The sequence below is a fragment of the Thermobia domestica genome, chromosome 8, assembly GCF_964235325.1.
Source record: "Thermobia domestica chromosome 8, izTheDome1.hap1.1, whole genome shotgun sequence".
Classification (NCBI taxonomy): Eukaryota; Metazoa; Arthropoda; class Insecta; order Zygentoma; family Lepismatidae; genus Thermobia; species Thermobia domestica.
Window position 1 is genome coordinate 70,916,936 of NC_137461.1, and position 23,449 is coordinate 70,940,384.

At 34.2% G+C, this 23,449-nt stretch overlaps 1 protein-coding gene across 1 annotated transcript in view; it reads left to right on the forward strand.

Annotated features, from left to right (window-relative positions):
* The window catches only part of Chc (clathrin heavy chain), a 99,723-nt gene extending 76,919 nt beyond the window's left edge, over positions 1 to 22,804 (forward strand). The window contains exons 24-33 of the mRNA XM_081768610.1: positions 491 to 636; positions 1,821 to 1,947; positions 2,599 to 2,766; positions 4,437 to 4,586; positions 5,837 to 5,968; positions 7,984 to 8,094; positions 10,170 to 10,340; positions 12,120 to 12,341; positions 14,337 to 14,412; positions 21,445 to 22,804. Of these exons, the coding sequence (XP_081624736.1) occupies positions 491 to 636; positions 1,821 to 1,947; positions 2,599 to 2,766; positions 4,437 to 4,586; positions 5,837 to 5,968; positions 7,984 to 8,094; positions 10,170 to 10,340; positions 12,120 to 12,341; positions 14,337 to 14,412; positions 21,445 to 21,557 (1,416 nt within the window). The 3' untranslated portion in view covers positions 21,558 to 22,804. The remainder of the gene's footprint in view (positions 1 to 490; positions 637 to 1,820; positions 1,948 to 2,598; positions 2,767 to 4,436; positions 4,587 to 5,836; positions 5,969 to 7,983; positions 8,095 to 10,169; positions 10,341 to 12,119; positions 12,342 to 14,336; positions 14,413 to 21,444) is intronic.
* The last annotated feature ends 645 nt before the right edge of the window (positions 22,805 to 23,449 follow it).

Sequence of the window (23,449 nt, forward strand, 5' to 3'; positions counted from 1 at the left end):
ATTTGTATTTGCTTGTCAGATGAACCTTTTTTTTTGGGGGGGGGGGGTATCTTTTACTCTGTTGGTAATAACGAGACTTGATGAGAACAACAATATCACGAGGAGATACAAAATTTTAAAGCAAAAGTATTGGCAATGTGTGTGACATAATATAGTCTATTTTAAAATATAAAGTTCTCGTTACATATCTGCTTCTGGAGCCTTATTGCAGTTTGAAATATATCTGTAAGATGTTTATAAATCTTACACTAAAAGTCACTCTTCGAATTTTCGTAATTCATTTAGTGTTAAAGAAATGCTGGGAGGTAAGTTTCACGAATGTTTCGTAGTGCTAGGATCAGGTTTTGAAGTGAACTGTAAGGATAGAATCGCAGTACACTGAAAAACTACGTAAGAGTTGGCCTATGCTGACCATATATATATATATATATATATAAATTTATGTGTAGTGCCCACAGCGAATAGTAAGTTTCATAATTTATTTTTGCAGATTGGAGATCGTTGTTTCGATGATGGCATGTATGAAGCAGCTAAACTGCTGTACAATAATGTTTCAAATTTCGCAAGATTAGCAATCACCCTTGTTCACCTCAAAGAATTCCAAGGTGCTGTTGACAGCGCAAGAAAAGCAAATAGGTAAGCTTTGTATTCGGTGCTAACTCATGCCTGTACTGGTGTAGGATTTAATAATATACGTGATTTTCAGCAAAAGTTTTATTTAGTTCTTAACTTCTTAATCGTACTTCCTGTGAAGCTAATTTATATACAGTTGTAACCAGTGAACACGTTCCTTCTTATTCACTTTAATCAGTCAGTAGTTTTCAAGTAGACAGCGAAGGGAGAGGAAAAAAGATTAACAGCTACAGACAGTAATAATGATAATCGTCACGACGGAGTGCAGGCCCGAGTCGCAAAAGAAATTGTAATCTTTCCCAATACAGTGTCGCTAGTTAGATGATATAATAATAATAATAATAATAATAATAATAAAGTAAATCAGACTTTGATGTGAAGTCAAGGAAATTTACTTCACTCTGTGTGGCAAATCTTTGTTACGCATACTAAACAATGTTTAAAGGGTCTTCATGAATACATTGAATAAATACATTCCACTGATTCACGAGTTTCTTTTGCAGCAAATTGTCTAAATAAATGTCAGTAGGAATTGTGAAAAATATTTTCCTCGTAAGATCTTGATAGAGCTAAAGCTTCGAGCAACTTGATAATGCAAATTGGTTACATATAATCCTTGAAGTTAAGTGAATTGAAGTGTGATACATAGTGAAAAATGCACAATTGGACCGGGACGCGAATCCAAGAACTTTGCCGATGCGTTAACACTACGCTACTCAGTCCGCTTTTTGAACAGCCATACGTTTTCTTAAAAGCGGCGTTCATTCACTCAGACCACATGGTTTGTACCATAGCTCCAGTTGTGCTTGTACAATCCAGTGTACACATTCAGAACACCTCTGACAATTGTATTCTACTCGGTTCCAGTCGTACAGTTTTCACCCTTAACGTATCATTGAACTCGCGCCTACAGAGGAATTGGTGCTAAAAATCGGTTGTTTCCTCCATTTTTCAACATAATGTGTTGAATTGTGCTCATCCTTTTTTGAAGTGTGTCTATCTTCCCTAACATAGTCAAAAGAATAATACCAGGTTAGTTCTAGATAAATACATGTGCCGTACTATAAATGTGAATTATACTAGAAAATAATTCGAAGCTCTGTTATACAAATTTGAATGATCATTTTATGTTTCGTCAAATCTTCTGTGAATTAGAATATGATTAGAACATTGTTTTTTTCTTTAAGCACCCGAACCTGGAAAGAAGTTTGTTTCGCGTGTGTTGACAGTGAAGAGTTTCGATTGGCTCAGATGTGTGGTTTGCATATTGTAGTCCATGCCGACGAATTGGAGGATCTTATTAACTACTACCAGGTAAGAGTCCTATCCGATCTCGGAGTAAATCGGATCGAACAGCTGATACTTTTAGTTCACTTTCTTCTACAGAAAAAAAGTTTAGAAATTTATAAAATAGCAGTAAGTTAACAAAAAATTTAGTTATAAATGTCAGACGTAATAAAGGATAGATGAAAATATGAATAACTTAAAATGCTGTAATATTTTGTTGTTGCCTACATCATAAATAATAATACTTTAATATCACTATGTATTGCGAGTGCTGATTGTATTTAGAAAAAATACGAGTAAAAAAGCTTAGTACTCACCGCAGAGAATACTTCCACATTACTAAGATTTTTGAGTCTCTGCGGTGAGTACTAAGTTTTTTTACTCATACTTTTCTAATAATAATTTTAATCCAAAAATAGTGAATTATTAAATTAAAAAGAACATGGCATCGTTTTTTGTAATACAAGCACTTAGAAATATCAATCTTCAGAATCCTAGACGAAAGACTAATAAGAGACTTAAAAATGTTTTGCTCTGTAATTCAAAATAATAGAATTTTATATATAATACATATATGATTTTTATTCTTCATAGGTGTTCGAATATTAACTACCATTTAGAAGATTATTTTAGGACTATAATTATTTTATGCATTCTGATTTTTTTTCTTTTTTTCAGGATCGAGGTTATTTCGAAGAATTAATAAATTTGCTGGAAGCAGCTCTCGGATTAGAACGTGCTCATATGGGGATGTTCACGGAGCTAGCCATTCTGTATTCCAAGTACAAACCAGCAAAGATGAGAGAACACTTAGAATTATTCTGGTCTCGAGTTAACATTCCAAAGGTACGCCAGTATTCATTCAATAGTAATAATTTTGATTTCAGTTTCTGAACTCATAAATTATTTAAATTAATTACAACCGTTGTTGAAAGTTGTGCTAATAGCTCAGTTTGAATCTGGGTGTTCGAAAGTGGCAATTTTTCTTTCACCTAATGTATTGATGGCCCTCTGATGAAGTCATTTTTCTTTCTTCCCAGGATTGGAATCAGATACAAATTTTCTTTAGTGGTAAATGTATTATTGTTCTGCAATTTCATATTTCGTAGCTTTCCCGTCAAATCCGGGATTGAACAAATAGTGTTCCAGGCTTTAAGCTTGATATACGAAAATTTGTTTACATTTATTCCTCTAGTTTCTCCTCTTTTATAAGCTACAGAGCTCCCACCATTCAGAACAGGCCATAAGAAGCACAAGGGCTGGGAAGTAGTGAGACTTTCTCATGTATATGCCTAAGTCCATAGTATAATGTAATGAGTAGTTTCATGCTGGGTAAACCTGTAAGCCGCATTGGAACTGGAGCAGAACGAAAAAAAAAAAAAAAAAAACCGAGGGCTTCTGGTTGGTAGGTAGACACTTCCGACCACACCGCCGAAGTTTTCTCGATTTTTAGTACTTTTAGAATCATCTTTCCGATTACTTTTTCACATGAATAGATCATACCTATTAACAGTAAGTAAAATTTTTCATACGTTAAAAAGCATTCAAATTTATGTATATATAATATAAATCTGTGAACGAGGTTGTTACCGCTTCTTCAGCATCTAAGGAACTCTTGCTACATAGACATAATGTACGAAATCCTCTGTTTGTCCATCCTGTAGAATAAAAGTGATTTAATATAATTTAATAAATTTATAGTTCGATAGTATAGTATTTCCTTTTCTTTCTAATTTATGCGTAATGAAAAGTTCTTGGTACGTACTTTTACGTAAGATCACAAATAACACTCAACTGATTATCATGAGCTGACATTCAGGTAACGTCTTGAACTGCGAATCACTCTGGAAACTGATATAACATACTTCTTTAACTTGAAAAATAAGAGGAACATTTAAATATTTTAGCGTAAGAAACTGCGATATCTTATGTCATAACCAAATTCTGCGTGTTCCGTTTGATTTCAAGACCAGAAATGGTAAGAGAGGCTTAGAGAAGCCTTGTTTATACTCATGCCTGGAACTAATTGGAACGAGAACAATATAAGAAGTAAGTTCTTGTCTACTTCGTGACGGAGTGTAGTAAATTATACTGTTGACGCTTCAGGAAATTTTAGCTTGGTATCATGATCTAGATATTCTGTAAAGTCATAAAGTGGTAATAGTAGTATAGAAGAAAGACACTTACATAATGGACATTTGCCTATATATATAATATATATATATATATATATATATATTGATTTTCAGTTTGTTTGTTTATAATGAGCGTAACAAGTTAGAAATAACAGCACCAATATTTACAAATTATTTTTACTGTTATTTAGGTGCAATAATATCCAGGTTCAATAATATTTTAGAATCTGAAAAGTCGCAAGTTTTGTGAAGCACCAGGAGGAGCCTTAGTACTGCCCTAAAGGGACCTTGAAAACGTATCTAGATGTAAATTATCTGTTATTGTATCTAGGTATAATGTGTTTGTTTTTAATTAAAATTTTTGAACTTTTTCCCCCAAAGGTTCTACGGGCAGCAGAGCAAGCTCACTTGTGGGCGGAACTTGTATTTTTGTATGATAAATACGAAGAATATGATAATGCCGTCATTGCGATGATGAACCATCCGACAGAAGCTTGGAGAGAAGGACATTTCAAGGATATCATTACTAAGGTAAACATAATAAGTTCTTTCTATTTTCTATTTAAAATTTCAGGAAAGAGAAAAAATGAAAAAAGTGTAAAAGAAATTATTCTCAATTGTCTTCCGGTTAAGCCTACTCATATCAAATTTTCACTACAAGATTTTGTTTTAACCATTTGCGTCACATCGTCAGATAAAGAAACTTGTAATAGCAAAATTTTGTTGGAACGAAAGAATAAAAAAATAAACCCACGACATTGCTACTCCGACAAAAAGTATAACATTATTAACACTATTACCGTTGTCACAAACTACGTATGGCTTAAAATTGTCAAGAAGGACAAGTGGCTACAGTAAAAACCTATACTGGAAAGTTTAAGCTTTCTGTTTGTAGGTAATATGTTAATGTGTATAGTTATTACCTTGTCATTAATTCACTTTCATCCTATCTTTTCTTCTGTCATGACAATGCTGACAGTATAGTAGCTATCTTAAAATGAATCCATATCATAAAAGCAAAGTTGTGAAAACTCTTATTTATTTATAACAAGTTGAATTCTTAAGAGAATGTAAATTTATGAAGATTCGTTGAATAGATGTGGATCAATAATATTTTAGTTTATATATATTTGAATATAAATTATTTTGAATTTAACATACAATAAAAAAAAACACTTGTATATTCCAAATTTTTCATTCTCGCTTTTATTTGCTAAGACTGAAAAATACTTCATAATTCTACAAGAAAACAACTCTGCCAAACTTTTCTCAAATATACAAAGTACATTTTCCAATAAGTTACGAATGATGTACCTGGTAATTTTCGAAATTGAAAATTTTACTAAATAGTGAAATATGGAAATGGTTTCATTTTCTCTTGTGCAGACAGCCCCTGTAATGAGTTGATTTAATTTGGGAAAGTGGAAGCATGGGAAGACTCAAACCAGGAAAGGAACACCTAAGGGAAAGTGAAGTCATAGTTCTTTGAATATTATACATGTGTGTCCTCATTCAGTTTTTGTGGAACTGAGAAATCTTGCATATACTGAACATGGTAATTTTCTTAAATCGAATTTTTAGTACCGAAGATACCTGTAGATCAGAACAGGTTAAAAAAGAAGAAAACAGTTTCAACCATTCGCGTTATTCTGTTGATCCTTCACGTATTTTTTACAATGCAAATTCTCAGTATAGTATTTCTAATGATGAATGATAATGAGTAAAGAGTATAGAGAATGATTAAAACATTCATTTTACCAGATGGATTTTTTTCTTTGCAGGTTGCAAACATAGAGCTTTATTACAAAGCTATTCAGTTTTATTTGGACTATAAGCCTCTGCTGTTGAATGATGTATTATTGGTACTTGCACCTCGCATGGATCATACTCGCAGTGTGAACTTCTTTACGAAGGTGAGCTATTCGAAGTGGCGAATAAAGGAACAATATTTTTCTTCGAAATATTTATTGATAACTAGAAAATTTTATAAGTTTCATTTATTAATAAATATTTCATTGTTATAAACTTATTAAAATATTTGAGTATTTACTATGTTTTTCTGCAGACACTGTCAGTAGTAAAAGGTTTAGAAGTGACAGTGAATGAAATTGGATAATACCGTATTCTAATACGCGATTTTTAAATTTTTTGTCCAGCTGTATTATGGTGCGTATTAGATTTGAGTACAACTTGAATCCGAAATAAGTTTATTCAGTTAGAGTTTCGTACATGACAATACATTGTAATTCTCGGATTCGTTCAATTAATTGTTGGCCTATATTGCATAATGTTTGAATTAGAAAGTCACGAAATTTAGGGCAAACAGAAAAGCATATCTTGTAACGCTAGTTTCCAGCGTGAAATAATATGTATCTGTTCATTTTTAAATGTTTAATACATAGGCACTAGAGTAATTTCCAACATCGGTAAGTCTATATTGTAAAAGTAGGTCACCTATAAACTCCGTTCTGATAGTATAATACAAATTTACCCTACTATTGATGCGCATAACATTCGCCAACAAACTTTTATGATTTCAAGTTTTAAATTTGAAGTGTGCGTTTGTCCAATTGAAGTATTGTTAGTTCAAGAAGTGTAAGTTCTTAATTTCCATTCACATAATTAGCGTAGTTGTTGCGTAATACGGATTACTTATGTAAAAATCAGTAGGTCCAGCATGTGTTCTAATACTTTTGTCAAATTACACATTACTACTTTACAGAAGTCCAGGAAGAATCTCGTCTTCATTGCATTCGAGTAATTTAAGATTGAAACCAGTTTCGGACATTACTGTGCCCATTAGGAAAGGCAAGAAATTAAAAAACAAAGGGAAAAAAATACATATTAAGTAGAAACAGAAAAGAATAACAAGAAATATAATGCGTTTAAATATAAAGTTTCGACTGTGTTAGCTAGAATATTCTTTTTTTACTTTTATATCTAACCTTATTGCTTGTACCTGATCAATACAGAGGTGGCAGCAATCAACCACATCCAGTATAACGTTGATCCCTAGAGAATAATAAATAGCGAAAAGTAGTAATCAACTAAGTGTCCCAAGAATATATTCCATCTCCTCCTAATCTCTCTACTAAAGCCGCAAGTGACAGATATCAACCATTTCCGGTTTTAACACTGATCGTTAGAGTAAAATATACTGATTGTGCAACAACTTTTGGCGTCAGTATTAAGGGAATAAAATAAAATAAAAACGACACAAACCAAACTCATTCACGTAGTGTACACGTAGCACTACTACTTGCTTTATGTAGGAATAAATGCCTTGCATAGCGCTGCTTTTGTTACATTTACGAGCTAGCAATAGTTCGCCAATTTAAATTTATTAAAATAGCATTTTTATTAACATTTTTCTACATATTTTGATCAAATTCAGATCAAACCGATTGTAAATGGACCTCGAATAATGCAGTTTCGTATAGCGCGGAACTAATTAACCGTGCTACACAAGGTTTTATGTAATTTGGATTTCTCTTTACTGTCTGAGATTTTTTCCACTACATTAGTCATTACATTATTTAGTAACTTTCATCGGTGTAAATGTGGAACTTCAAAATAAAAAACGCATCGAAATAAGTAATTGCACGTATTTTGTGCAAATGATTTTCGATTATTTATTTATTTATTTATTTATTTTTTAATCCTTTCCCTTATATTTCATCTCCTCGTGGTTCTGCAAGCTTCATCAATGATACCTTGTGATGAAGCTTGCAGAATCAAAGGCAAGTGATATATGAAGAAAAGGATCAACATTTTTCCAAGGTACGTAAATTATTTATTATACATAATTTGCGTAAACAATATGGAAACCTGAACAATACATAGGATATACTGGTATTTGAAACTAGTTCTAAGTAGCTTTTTGTTATATGAAAAAGTATTCTATTAACTAGTGGTTTTGGTTATCCAGGTAAATCACCTGCAGCTTGTCAAACCGTACCTGCGATCTGTTCAGAGCCTAAACAACAAGGCAATTAATGAAGCTTTAAATAATTTGCTGATAGAAGAGGAAGACTACCAGGTAGGTTGATTTACAGAATAACATTATAGTGTGTATCATATCGAAGATTGAAGTGTTTGGACTTTACCTAATTTTCAGATATAAATTTATGCAACTGATATTTTAATTGAGTTTGCACTGCATTTTTTGTTCAAACTGGTTAATCTAAATCCGAGCTGCCGAATGGATTTTATCTATGGAGAGGATATCTAAGTGCATACTTGTTTCATTTTAGAGCGAAAGCTAGCTCTTCAGAGCACCAGAGATGTCAAATGTTGCTTTCAGTTGAGAATAGATAATTTTCCTGTACTTTTTTCTTTCTTTCTTCGGTGGGGGGAAAGAGGTTCTTCCTTAATCTGTTCCCAATTTAGTTTCTCTTTGTCGTCGTCTTTTACTGCCACCTTTTAAAATTTTATCCAATTTCCTGATCACCGTGGATGAAATTTTTTAACAGGCCAAGCAGTTTGTACTTTCTCTGGATCCAGACGACGCTGGTGACAATTCCAAAGTGCACCAACTTTTATTTTATGTTTATGGTCACAACTATGCGGCAGCTGCCAATAAAAATTTGCAATACCTTCTTGTAGATTTTAGAAAATGAACAATGTGCTGTCAACATCACGTCAGTGTGGCGTGAGGTTAGTCTTCAGGATAATCTGAAAGTTGTTGAATTTACATCTACAGAGTTGGCAGTATGGGTGAAAACTAATTTTGCTTCATTGGTTTCTATATATATGGAAAGAAGCTTTGACATCTACGAAGTTTTTTTTAATCTCCAAGTAGAGACGTGCTCACGTTTATCATCTTTAGAGATAATGAAATACGTAGAGAGACTGTACACAATTTTAGTTTTCAAGTACAGTGGTGGAGAAACTGCATCTTTATTGCCCTTCTCTCGCTCTTATATACATAAATCACCCTTTCCTTCTTTTTTTCCTACGAACACTTCCTCTATATATCCTAACGCGGGTTATAACTTAGAGGCCAACATTAAAAAAGATTTTCTCAGCTTCTTGAACAGAAGTTTAGACAAAATAATCTATGCAAATGTACGCTGCAGTGTATGAAAGTTTTTTAACTTAGCCAGTTGCATTTTATAATATATACGTCATTACCATTTAAGTTTTTAAAAGCTGCTTCAGAGAAACAAGCCACTAATTTATGTAGTTCAGGAAGAACTTACACCATTGTCAAGAGTTTGTTGCTTCGTAACATTAGTGAGTTTAGGGCAAATTCTGTTACTCAGACAAAAATTCCGAGTTCATATCAAGAGTTACAGAATACTAAACTGAAAGTACAATTGAGAGGAAAGAAAAATAAATAAATAAAATAAAACTGACATACAATCTGTTTTCTTACATGGAATGGGATTTTCTCAGAAGGCCTTTTGAAAACTACCTTCGACTAATCATGCTTTGAAAAACTTTTCATGAGTTACATGAAGCCTTGCGTTCTAGAGCCATTACTTCATGAAATGAGTGCGACACATTCCAAAGTAAGCAAATCCCGGAAGTTTTTCATTTTATCCCTGAATCCCGCTTACACCTTTTGCCGAGCAGCTCCGGCAAAGATTAACCTGTTATTGTTTTAACTAACATTCGCTTTTATTGTGCGTGTGTGGTTCGACTGAATAGTCATTGTACCTTCTACTGTATGCTGCGATATATGTCTGTCGTTCTCTACTTGTTTCAGTGTGCTCGTGTTCTTTCGCGTTTTACTGTTCTCCGATCTTTCTCAATTTTAATTATGGTTCTGAACGGGTGCAAACGAACCTTGTTGGCGCATCTATGTAATTCCTTACTCGTCACTCCTTTGACCCTATATTGCCAAGATAAAAGTTTTGAATTATGTACCAGAATGAATGAAAAGTTTTTAACATGAATAATTTTCAAAATAAATTCAAATAGTGATTATTTCAAAGATTTCCGTTATACCATCTATAGATACCTCAGACTTGTCAAAATTTCATGCAGACACTTTTTTTTAACGCCTTTTGCATTCAAAAGAAAAATTGTCGTTGGGTACGTGTAATTAGTGTATTTTGTAAACTTTTTGGTTTTTCTTTTAATTGTTCATATATTTTATTTTGGTTACAGGGCCTCAGAACATCGATAGATGCATTTGATAACTTCGATAACATAGCCTTAGCACAAAAATTGGAAAAGCATGAATTGATAGAATTTCGTCGTATCGCAGCCTATCTCTATAAAGGAAATAATCGTTGGAAACAATCTGTGGAGCTGTGTAAAAAAGACAGACTATTCAAGGTGAGCATATTTATCATTTTTATCCGCTCCAGCTTCTTATAAATGCAAGTTTTCGTCGAAATTGTAGGTATCTTTAAATTCAAAATTTTGTTACTTTGGTATGTTATTGAGGATAGAACTAAAGAGGAGAAAGGCATTATGTTGTTCGGAAGTTTCCTAATAATTAAATTTTTTATCAGTTCATGTGGAAGTGAAAATTGTTAGTGGCGCATTGTGGAACTTAAACGATTATGGTTGCGTGCAGTGCTTGTTGGACTGAAACCCTTGTAGTGTTGGAAGTTTTATTTGCCTTTACAATATTGACGTTTCAGAATTAGTTGTTCCCTTCCGAGTTGCCCGTCAATGTAAACGGTACATAAGTGTTGAACCTAGTATGTACAATTGATCTTCGAACAACATTTGAGATAGAAACACAAACTTAGAAGGGAACTTTTATCTCAGTATCTAAGGGGATCATGAGTAGGAACCATTCAATTAAGAATTTACGTGCGAGTTGGAAACTTTGCACGTATTCGCGACTCACTACCTGATTACGATGTAGTGCAGCGCAATATACTAAGAGTAGGGAATGTTTCTATGCTGTAACTGAACTCAGTCACAAAGTTCTGAAGAGCTTAATTAAATCATCCACTGATTTAAAACTGGGGCAATACACCTGGAGATCTGTTGCCGACGTTACAGATTTTCTTGACCAAACACTGCTACAATTTTATTTTAGGTGTAGCTTCTCAATTGTCCCCACGGCACTTGAGTAAACGCCCCACTGGCAGCGTCATCTGATATTACCCAGTGGTCTAAGTGTGGCCAGATCCAATAATGTTTGACCTCATCCTGGGAACCAGTAGACCTGTGCGGTCATGAATTGACTTTCTACTGGACAACATTAATCCAAAAGTGTATTTGTTTCACAGTGATAGCAAATGTAGGATTTTTTTTTTTTCTTAGTTAAAACTTAATGGATAACATGTTAGTGATCTTATCATCCCCTTAATATACCATTGACGACTACTTGGCATTTTTATTTCCGTTACGTTTTATGAAACCAGGTTGATTACCTTCTTTCTAAATGTTTTTCACTGCAAGTGCAATGAAGTCATGCACATTGCTTGCTACAATGCCGTTATATCAGTTCAGTGAGATTCTGTTTACAATTAAAATTGCAAGTCCGTAGATCCTTTTATCTATTTCTCTAGAGTTCAGATGCGTGTTCAGTGTTGATTTGAAGGGAATAAGTAGTTCGTTGAAGTACAGAAGATTGGTTATCTCGCTTGTACTTGAACACTTATAATTACAATGTGAATTCTTTTTGAGTCTAAAAGATAAACTGCTTCATTTATTTTCCAATTGTGTACATAAAGCCACTTAAAAAAGTAGATGCCCTATGTTACTTCGAAATAAATTTAAGAAGGTATCCTCTCAGATACATTAAATATATATCTGTCTAGCCATTCCAGAATTTCTATGAAATTAAATTGTATTGGAACGTCGACAGTAAATAGTGTCGTTTGAATCGGTTCTTCCTACTTAAGAAAATATATCAAACTTTCTCAGATTTTTGTCAGAAGTCCATTGTTATTGAAAGTTAGTCCTTTCTGACCGTCACTGGAGCTCATTCACCCAGTAAGCTCAATCAGGATTATTGATCAAGTCCTGTCAATGCGTACCAGTTTTTTCTGTTACTCGATCAGTATGAGATAAGTTGATATTGGTTTTCATGTTATTATCCTTGAATGTATGCTCTGTTTTATGTAAATGTGATCATGGATGTTTTGTCCATAGGATGCCATGGAATATGCGGCGGAGTCTAAGAATCCTGATGTTGCAGAAGAATTACTTGCGTGGTTCCTTGAACATGGAAATCATGATTGTTTTGCTGCTTGTTTATTCCAATGCTATGATCTTCTACATCCTGATGTGATATTGGAACTTTCGTGGAGACATGGAATCCTTGATTTTGCTATGCCCTATCTCATTCAGGTTACACGGGAATACATAACAAAGGTAAGAAGCTACAACTTCAAAATTACTGTATAATGTATGTGATCTTAAGTTTTTGTGGAAGATAAGTCGGTATATATGTAAGCGTAATTTTTAGTCTTGGGTGTAGTTACTTATACTCACCCAGTATCACATCTCCCCATACATACATTAACACATGAAGTACGTATTCGTGTGTTCTTCGTAGGATTGTATTTACGCTTGAACCATTGCGTGGGGCGACAATTTTCTCGGTGTAAGGATTTTAACATTTGTAAATCTCCAAGGAACAAGAACTTACTCGGCTAGAAAGAGGTAATTAAAACTTTAGTTATGGATTAATATTCATTATTTGTCTTTCCGTTGTTGATGCTGTATTCTTTCATCGTAACTTCAAAACTTGTCTATTAACTTCCATATTGACCTACTATTTTCAAAGCTTATCACCCAGCCGCCAGCCAAGGTAATTTATAACTGTTTCGTTGTTATGACAGACATACTAACAAAGATCCAGTTCTCTTGAAGTTAACAAACGAGCTTGTATAGTTAGTCCAAGAGTTTTCTTTGATAGGTCTGGCGAACATGTCACTAGACAGCTCGAGAAATACTTAGCAAGTATTGTTGATTGACACTCAAATCTTGGAAGTCAGTGATTGTTTCGATCAATTGAACTTCAGTCAGTTAAAAAAAAAAAAAAAAAAAAAAAAAAAAGTAAGGCAATCGGACCAAATAATGTCTTTGAGTCGATAGGTAACCAATCGAGATGTTTAAGTAGGTGGCGGAGGGGATGTCCGTTCATATGAAGTAGACACACAATTCTCTGCGACTCTTTTTCTAATTTTTTTCTCCACACGTCATTACCCCACTAAATCTACCAGTATTCATTTTCATCGCATCCCAATGCAAGTAGTTGTGAAGTCTGTTCCACTTCGTTCGAGAGATCTGGAGAATCGCTTTCGCTATTTTGTTTCCATGCCCTCAAAACGCAATATGGCCAAGATACTTAGCCGGGTTCTTCCACTAACGTGTGGTGTTTTTGTATCTCTCTTCTGTAGAATTTGATTCCAGCTTTCTATCTTCCGTCTATCGAAATAAAGGCCGCAAAATCCATATTTTGTAAAACTGTCTGTCATCAAATCACATGATAGTTTTTTCTTTTCCTAAGCAATTTTCGATTTATCTATTATATAAGCGGCGTCTTCTGAAGTGACTACGCCGGCAACCTGAGGAGCTGGAATCAGTAACATGCTCCTGATCTGTCTGTGGTTCCTGTACGAAAAGCGGCAGCGGATACATGAGATAGTGACAGGCAAACTTGTGAATTCTTTTTCGTGTGTCGAAGTCCAGCTTAGAATTCGAATCTTGTAGTAGTGCTTATTTCACTCTTTTGCCTTACTTCACTCACATGGTTAACAATGTTGGGTCTGTTAGGTATTGTCACTTTCGCACGTGACGTGTTCGTCGCCTATCTTCAGCCGCAGAAAACGTTACCTTCTTGAGGCAGGGTGGAGAGTAGGTCAAAAAATCTGGAATTTTGCATGCAAACTAGTTGAATCCAATGACAACATTTCTGCAACTTAATAATAATAATAATAAATTGGACCCATTCTACTATTCGTGTGTCGTATTATGAGCAGCCAGTGTCCCAAATTTTTTACACTGGTATTCATTGATTTCGAGGGCAACAAAAATGTTAATTACGGTCCTAGTTCTTGGTAATCCTTGGAATTACAAGTATCGTTACGTAAATTCCAACTGAAATATGTGTAACTACATACCTTCTCATTTTAACAGTCACAATATTGCCATATAATGTTTGGTTAGTTTTATTCATGTGTATTCAATCTTAGCGTAATGAAGTGTGTTAGTGCTCTTTTAAAAACAGTAATAAATGTGTGGTCATAAACCACATAAAAGTGATGCAAACCTTTAATTGTCCGTGATAAATTTCTTAAAATATAAGGTAACTTACTTAAGAATATTATGTTGCATGAAAGTTAATTAATATTGTTGTTGTAGGTTGACAAACTTGAAGAGGCAGAATCCCAGAGACTCGAAGAAACTGCACAGCAGGATCATAAACCAATGATGATGCGTAAGTTCTTCTCAGACTATAAGTGAAGTAATAATTTAAAATATCACGTGCATTACATCTTAATTTCTTCTAAAAGTCGTTCTAGTAACTTGTCTAGATTCAGTAACAATATAAGAATTTAACCCTTTGGGGACTTTTGGTACAGATCTGTACCATGGCGTCGACCTTCGGAATTTGCTTTATAAATCTCTAGTAAAGCTTTTCACACCGTTTTTTGCATTCATTCAAGAGGGGAAGCATCAGAGAACATGTTTCATATTCATTTTGCAGTCACGCGTGCGATGCCTATGAGCAGTGATGTCACAAAATGGACGAAGGAAAAAAGAAAAGGGTAAATTGTAGAGCTTAAAAAAAAAAAAAAAAAAAAAAACTCCTTACACATTGCTATTAATCCTAGGATCATTCGTCTTCGTGTAGCTCTTTGTGTTTGTAATGAAGGAGTGTTTCCAACTGTACCACTCAAATTTCGCTGTTATGTACCAGAAACGGAAATTTCCCGCCCAAAGTGGAAAAAAGATTTTCTGATTTTTTTTTCCTTTTTCGGGAATTCCTCCCCTCAGGTACATAGTAAGAACACGTGAGTAGTACCGTTTAAAACCTAGCATCATTCCGAACAGAACGAGGTACGAACTATGATTGTAGGGTAAACAGATTTTTCAAAAAAAAATACTTAATTTTTCCTGTTACACATTTTTAGTCAATGTGTTTAGTAAAGTAGTTACAGTGTCCTCTATTTGTCGTAGGATCATGGTTCGTACTTCATTTTTGTTCGTAATGATGCAACGTTTCCAACGGTACCACTACAGTTGTCCTGTGACGTTCCTAAGAAGATAAATTTCCAAAAAGGGGAATTTTTGAAAATTTGAATTTCCCATTACTTCATACATTTTAGGCTGGAATTCCTCCCATCAGGTATATAATAGGGATATGCAAGTGGTACGATTGGAAATGCTGCTTCATTACGAACAAAATTAGGTACAAACCATAATCCTAGAATAAATTGCCTTGGTGCTACAAGGTGTCTATCGGTCACGAAAAAGGCACGAAATCAGAAAATGGTCATGAAAGTCAAGAAATTTAACTTTTTTGGGTCGCAATTTTTTAAATATGTACAAATATAAGTGTAGACCGGAAAATTTTGTTCTATAAAACGTCAAAGTTCACCATCAAAAATGTTTATGGTCAGCTTCGGACGCTACCAAATCGCAAGCAAAGCACGCTTCTATCGCATGCATGAAAATTCGGCCCAATTCGCACCCAAATTTGCTCTTGAGAATGTTACTAAATTTTATGGTTTGAGAAAGTAAAGGTCACGAAAAAGTCACAACATTTCATTTTGGAATTTTAGCAGACACCCTTTGCTAGAGCTGATTTACTAAATTTCCTTCTCCATTTATGGGTAATAATTACTAATATATTGTTATTCAATATGCTTTAGTGTCAATTGTGTTCATTGTAGGATCATGGTTCGTACCTAATTTTGCTCGTAATGAAGCAGTGTTTCAAACTGTACCACTCACGTGGCGCTATCATGTACCTGAGAAAACAAATTCCCGATTTATTTATTTTTTTTTTATACAAAAAAATCTTTTCCCCAATTTGAGCAGGATTTTTCCACTTCTGGTACATAATAGGGAAATTTGAAAGATGTAGTTGGAAATAATGCTTCATTACGAACACAGAGAGGTACGAACTATGATCCTACAATAAACAGTCTTGACACTAGAGCTTATTGAATAACAATAGATTAGTAGTTATTAGGAAAAAATGGGTCGGGAAAAAATAGTACATAAATTTTAGCACCAATACTATTTACCCTAGGATCATGGTTCATACCTAGTTTTTTTTTTTTTTTTTTTTTTTTTTTCGGAATGAAAGTTTTTATAATATTCGCATGTCCGTGTTGTGTATCGGAGGGGAGAAATTCGCGGGAAATGGGAACTTTTTTAAAATCCATTTTCCTATTTTGGTCGGAAATTTTATTGCCTTCCGTACATATTAGGGAAAATTGACTGGTACAGTTGGAAATACGCTTCATTCTGAACAAATCCAGCTATGAACCATGATCCTACGATAAATAGTCTCGACGCAATAGGTGTTTGACTGAAAGTCTAAAATTTACCTAAAGAAATAGAAGTCTCAAAAAGGGTTTAAGATGAAATAAAAGTAATACACATGTAGTTTATTGAATCACGGTGACATTCACACACAATTCAGCTTTCTTAGCCAGGGATTGTATGCAAAGTAGTTTTCCTTCCTCAAACTATATTTAACCATACATTGAAAATATGAAAATCTTCTGAAAGTAGAGAAAACTGTAATGTCAAGCATATCTGGTATACCGAGTGTTAATTTTATATCTCCACATCATCTAATAAGGTTTCTGGGCTCGCCTTAAGATTGCTTATCAATGACCTCCGAGCTGAACTCCTTTTTACTGAGAACCTAGATGTGAAAGTTCCATATTCGATGCCGATTTTGGACCTTCCAACATCTCATCACGAAAGAGAAAAAACATCCACAATTCTGGTATTTTTGCACTTTATATCATTAACCCCTTGCACTGAAATGACGATTCTAACTCGTCATGGCCTCCCGGTGCCAAATTGCATATGACGAGCTACACTCGTCATAAAATTTAAACTATTGTAGCATCACCCATCTATAATACACTTTACTGACTTCAAGAAATTTGATTCAACGGAAGGAATTAAATGACTTAATATTGGAGGTATTCGCTCTGTTTATCATAAAATTCCGAAAATAAATCGTAGTGGAAGGGGTTAAATTCACTCTGGATTCAGCCTTGGCTGAACTTACGTTGTTTCGACGTGTAGCAAAATTACCACCTAATTCCCCATCTACCTGTCTCAGAACACAATACTATTCATCTGTAGTGCATTTGACCGCAGTTTCTGCATAAGTATCGTCAATGCCCTCCCCTCAGAAAGCAATGGGAAAATAATTACCATCGTGTCTTGAAACTTCTTCTGTTTGTTGCGTTAAGAATCTGTAATGTCCGAATTCATTACGTTCCATCTGTTTCCCATACATTTCATTTTTCTGTCAGTTTGTCATCATTTGTACAATTATTTCATTCACACTTTTCATTGAGGATTTTTGTTCATTTTTCTTTTACTCCGTCGCTCTCCTGCACTTTTATAGTACTCTTTTATAGTACTTAGTTTATATTCCTCCACCAAACTCAATCTATTTCGATGGTGCTTGGGGTCCCGGGTTCGATCCCAGCCCCCGCCAAGTGAACTTTGTGGTGGACAAACACCGTGCTCGTGGGTTTTCTCGGGGTTCTCCCGTTTCCTCCCACTTCCTTCATTCCACCATTTCACTCATCTTTCATCATCACCGTCTCCTTTAGCCTAACCGGCATAACCGTGGGACGTAAAACTTAAAGATTTCATTTCATTTTTCAATCTATTTCGAGCTTGGTAATACTATCATGTGAATCTACATTACAACATGACACCCGCCTAGATTCTCCGAAGTGTTTAATTTTTTTTTCCTCTTCTCCCTCAACTTCTCTCTTATCTGAACGTTTTAGCAAACTTGTTAAAGTGAACTTTTTAGTGTTCTTTTCCCCGTTTGTTGGTAATACTGTTCAAACTGAAATAAAACTAGGTAGATATCACTGAATTCGAAAACTACTTGAAATTAGATTTTTAATTCTGTTTTTTGAGTTAGATTTGGCCTGAAATTACGGATTTTGCACTAAAGTCTGTTCTCCACACACACCCAATTGGCAACACTGGAAGAGCATATCATTTTTCATAATATGGCATCTACGTTATCGGCTACTCTCGCTGCATGTGTGTTGATCATATAAGTAAAATTTTCGTCTGGATAAGGATGTTCAGTTCATTTAAATTGTATGAAAATGGTATAATTCTGATATTGTTATCAGTGGCGTTGTGATCTGCTTCCATCATAATTGCGTTGTCACAGAAAGGTAGAAAAATATTTCGGAATTGTTTCAATATCCCGAATAATTTCTACCATTATTAGTGGTGAAGCAACATTTGTTTCGAAGTGTTCAGTTGCACTATCTATAAAAATAGAATTTTGTATGCATGTACTTAGAAGATTAAGGCGAAAAACGGATCCATCTGTACTGCACTAAGTTCTCATTAAAACTTAACGCGTGGATTAATGGAAAAGAATGTATGCTATCAACAGGATCCATGGCTTAGAGGGAGTCTAGCAATCATACTACAGGTTATTATTTGTGTCGTTCCTCCTATTAAGAAATGAATATCTATGAAGAAAATATCGAAACATGTGTACTCTAATATACTCTCTGCAATTCGGCCTGTGCCTCTTGACAAAGCACTTCCTAGACGCGGGTTCGATTCCTGGCGGGAGGATATGTAGTTCGGATTCCACATTTAGCTGTAGATCTACGTCTCGCATAGCCTTGCTGCTGAAAAGGACGCTAAACACAAATCAAATCGAAACAAAAGACTTCCTATCTTGAACCTCTAAAATTGTTTCTGTGAACTACGACAAAAATTAATCTTTCCTCAAACAGCAAAGAACAAAAGACATTAGATTCCTTAAATGGGGACTAGTTGCATAACACAGATCGATGTATCAGGCCCGATCTTAGGAGATGCGGGGCCCAGTTGGGAACGATTTTGGTTGGATGCAGGTTCCCAACCAACTTGAAATATATATTTTATTATTATTATTATTATTATTATTATTATTATTATTATTATTATTATTATTATTATTATTATTGATTGTACTTGACAAGCTGAGAGTATATTAAACACTAGTGCGGAGTCTAGTTGGAAGCAATCGGCTTAAGCCTGGCCCTCTCAAATCAGAACACAAGGATAGATCAATTATCTTATCAGAGCTCTAGAACTCCCTAAAATTAAAAACAAAAGTTTGGGCGTCGCCGTTACAGTGGTTGAGAAGTTCTTTAAAACCGAAGATGATTTCAGTGCATACTGCAACTCATTGAGGGCCTGGTGGGTGATTTGAATATGAGGCACAATCCTGAGCAGTATTATGCAAGGTTCTAGTACAATTTTATTATTTTATTGTATTGTAACATACATATAGGTAGACATTGGCATTTGAAATGCAAAATTGAGCTGAACAAGCTCAAAACACTCAATATGAAAATTGCTACTATGTACATCTATCCATACAAACATTCCAGTTAGACTTCTGTCAACGGTCAGAATTTCATCACGATTTCTTAAACAGTATGTAATATAGGATCAATTGTTTCTGCAGTCATGAACCTTCGCATATATACTTTTATTAAAATCTACACGTAAGAACATTCCCCTTGGTTACCTGCATCACCATGAAAATTCAGTGAATATTGCTCAAAGATCATGGAAAATGCACTCTTCAATATGTGCGTAGTACAGAACAAAGGACTCCTCTCGCTTAGCTTAATAATGTCATTACCTGAATAGAGCTTACTATTGTGTTCAGCACCCCCCCCCCCCCCAAAAAAAATAGCGTTTCTCTAACATCCAGCTTTTGATAGATTGTTGAACAATGTAATTCATATTAGCTCATACTACTTTTAAAACTTCATTCAACTGAACACATGAAGTTTCCATATTTATGACTGAACTAAAGATGTTATTATATGTCAATTTCAAATACTATAAACCTGCCAAAAAGCCGAAATTGTCAACCACGAACATTGCTGACCAATTGACATTTACAAAACGTATCAGGCATGGACTGCTGAACAATACGAAAGTGACATTTTCAAATGAAACCAAAGTATCTCAATTTTATGCCTTTTGTAGACATACGACAGCCTCCCAATACAAAAGACTCAACGCTGGAAAAATTATGGTCTGAAGTGCCATTTCTGCTAAAGGAAAATGTGAATTGTGGTTCATGCCTGAAGGGACATCAATGAATGGAACAGACTACCTCGATGTGGTTAAAGAGAACTTACCAGTGTTTATGGAGGTCAACCACTGCACCCACTTCCAGCATGATGCAGCTCCATGGCACCGGACAAAAGCTTTTATGAAGTGGTTTGAAATCAGCAGGTTTCAAATTCTTGGAACTTGGCCCGGAAATTCTCCTGCCTTAAATCCCATCGAGAACTGTTGGGTAATTTTAAAGCGAAAAGTAGCTGAACGTAACCTCAGTTCAACTTCTGAATTACAGAAATTATAACAGATTACTGCGAAAAATTGTCTGTCCATGCCTTCTCGTATCTAAACTGTAACAAAAAAAAAAAAAAAAAAAAAAAAAAAAAAAAAAAAAAAAAAAAAAAAAAAAAGGTACTCCAAATATTAAACTCACTCTCAAGCGTGTATACTTTACTTGTTTCTATCACTGAAATGTATCCTTTGTATCGTTCTTAAATGTCTCACTTGTATCAATGTACACTCATGTTCAAAATGATTGTCACATATCTGTAATTGTCTTCTTGTAAGAATATAATTTGATAATGATTTTGCAGGGTACTTTTAATACTGGTACTATGGGTATAATCGGGAAATGTATATTTGTGGTAAATTTCATAGGAAAATAATTATAAGTACAAAAATTAGAATCAGTAATACAAAATGTTGCTAAATGGACAAGAAAGTTTTATTTTCGTTTTATTCTTATTTATTGCTCTTTTGACATGAAATTTTCCATATACATGTCTTTGCTGATTATACACATACTAACATTATAAGAAATACCGGGCGAATTAGTTATCAAATTATATTTCTACAACAACATATTTATAGACATGCGACAATAATTTTGGACATGAGTGTACATCCGTATTTAAATGAGTACGTTCTTGTGTATTCATAAGCATGACACTCATTTGTGGTGAGTCATTATTCTGGCCAACACTATATATATGAACTTACTGCAGTAAAGATGAATGCAATATAATTAAGAAGTTGTTATATTCCCATCGAAAGTAAGTTTGATTCACAAATAGCCGACACCTTGCTCTTGCAAAATAGCGTTAATTTTTATTGTATAGAAATGTATTTGTTCATTGAAAGTTTTCTTTTCTTCTTGCAGCTGAGCCTCAGTTGATGCTAACTGCAGGACCTGGCATGATAGGACCTGGATATAACCCTGCTTATCCAAACGCATATGCCCAAGGAATGCCTTATCAAGGATATAGTATGTAGGAATACAATTCGTGCGTGAGAGATCGTCGAAGTTAGCATTTACACGAATGTGAAACGAGAAAACTACACCAGGGCCTAGTCACGTGGTCCATGCGGTGCTGCCATCTATCATTGTTAAAGGATAAATCATCATTTATGGACTGTCTGCAGTGTTTGTGATTGTTGGTGAAGCAAAGGATTCTGTCCTTTTCTTGTTGTTTCATTCTGTTAAAAAATGTAGATAGTTACAGAAGAAACTAAAAAGTAATTTTTTCAGGAGGAGTGCTGTAACAGTAGAGATAATGAATATCCCTAAAACCAATTCAAAGACTTCCCGCAGGGTTTTTTTTTCCTCCTTGTTTTACGATACGAACTAATAATATTAATTGAGACTGAAATTTTCCTTTATATAAAAAAAAAAAAGTGTATGTCCTTTCCTCCGATGCACTTTCCTGTTTCCGTTAACCCTGCACCTTTTGATAAGTTAATGATCTGTTCAAGTAGGTGACTCAGTGCATTGAGTTTTGCAGTATTGCTTTATTTTATTCATTCCAAGTTGGAGAAAATATACAGGTACTGATTGAACAATTGTATAAACATGTAGTGCTGTGGGGAGATCATTAGGTCCTAAGACAGAAAAAAAAGTCGATGTATATTGCAATTAATTCTTTAGATGGAGTCAAAACACAGGTCTCCAAGACATCACAGAAACCAGTAAATGTGATTGTTGCAAAATTGTTAGCTGATACATACATATATATATATAAATGACCATGCTTTATTGTATATTTATTTCAGTTAGGAATTATTTGTTGTCGTATTTTTTACATTTTATTTGAAAGTAAACAAACCAGAACAATAAATGATATATGAATTGGAGAATTAGATTATAGAAGTGTTAAACGCTGCATATTGAAAGAAAGAAAGAAAAGTGGACACTCCGTTATGTTGTACGAGAAGTATAATAAAAGCTGTTGTTGTTCTTTCTACTTGAACAGTTTGCAAATTGCAAATAGATCATGTGTTACGGATTAGCAGACTTATAATTTATAATTCCAACCTAAAGATTAATTTTATATACACAAATATATATTTGAGATGGAAGCCAAATATGTTCATAATCATGTCCTGCGTATCTGAATGAACCATAGTGCTGAGTTATATGGTAACATGGTATAAAGCTATTTATGAATGCTGGAATTTAGTTTGTACATATTTTTCTGTTATTACATCAAATGTAGATAAAAATATATATATATATAATCATCCTTCCAGCTAGATCGTTGCTTAAATATACCTTTTAGTTGTTTAATCTTCAGGAATAACAATATTTAATTAATATAAAGTATATATTGCAACATATCAGTTGCCACATAACTTACTGCATTTTATGCGTGGTTGAGTAGTGATCCTTTACCCCTCAACCCCATGTAAGAAATACGGAATGGATAAAAGAGACCACAATATCAATTCATTAGAAATAAAATGAAAAAAATAAATACAGCAAGACACAGTATTACACAACTAATATGTAGATTTCTGCCCTAAATTATTTACATACGTATCAGGTACGGTGAAGTGCTGTCACAATCTGGTTTTCCGTGGGAGAGCAAAGTGCTTTATAAAGTTTGTCTCATAACGTATTTCACATGTAATTCCAATCAAATCCTCTTTTGTACAGAAGATACAAATTTAATGAATACCAAAATTTAAATTTTCTGTGGCAGACTTTTTGCTGAATATACATTTTAAATGCCATATAGTTCTTTGTGTGTTTAGCGTTTTTTTTTAAAAAGCACCGAGACTGTATAGGATATGAACCTACAGTTTAAGGTAGAATCTGAATCACTGTAATATGAACAGTGTTTTTACGTGAATCAGACCCAGAACCATAATCCTAAACACTAAATGCT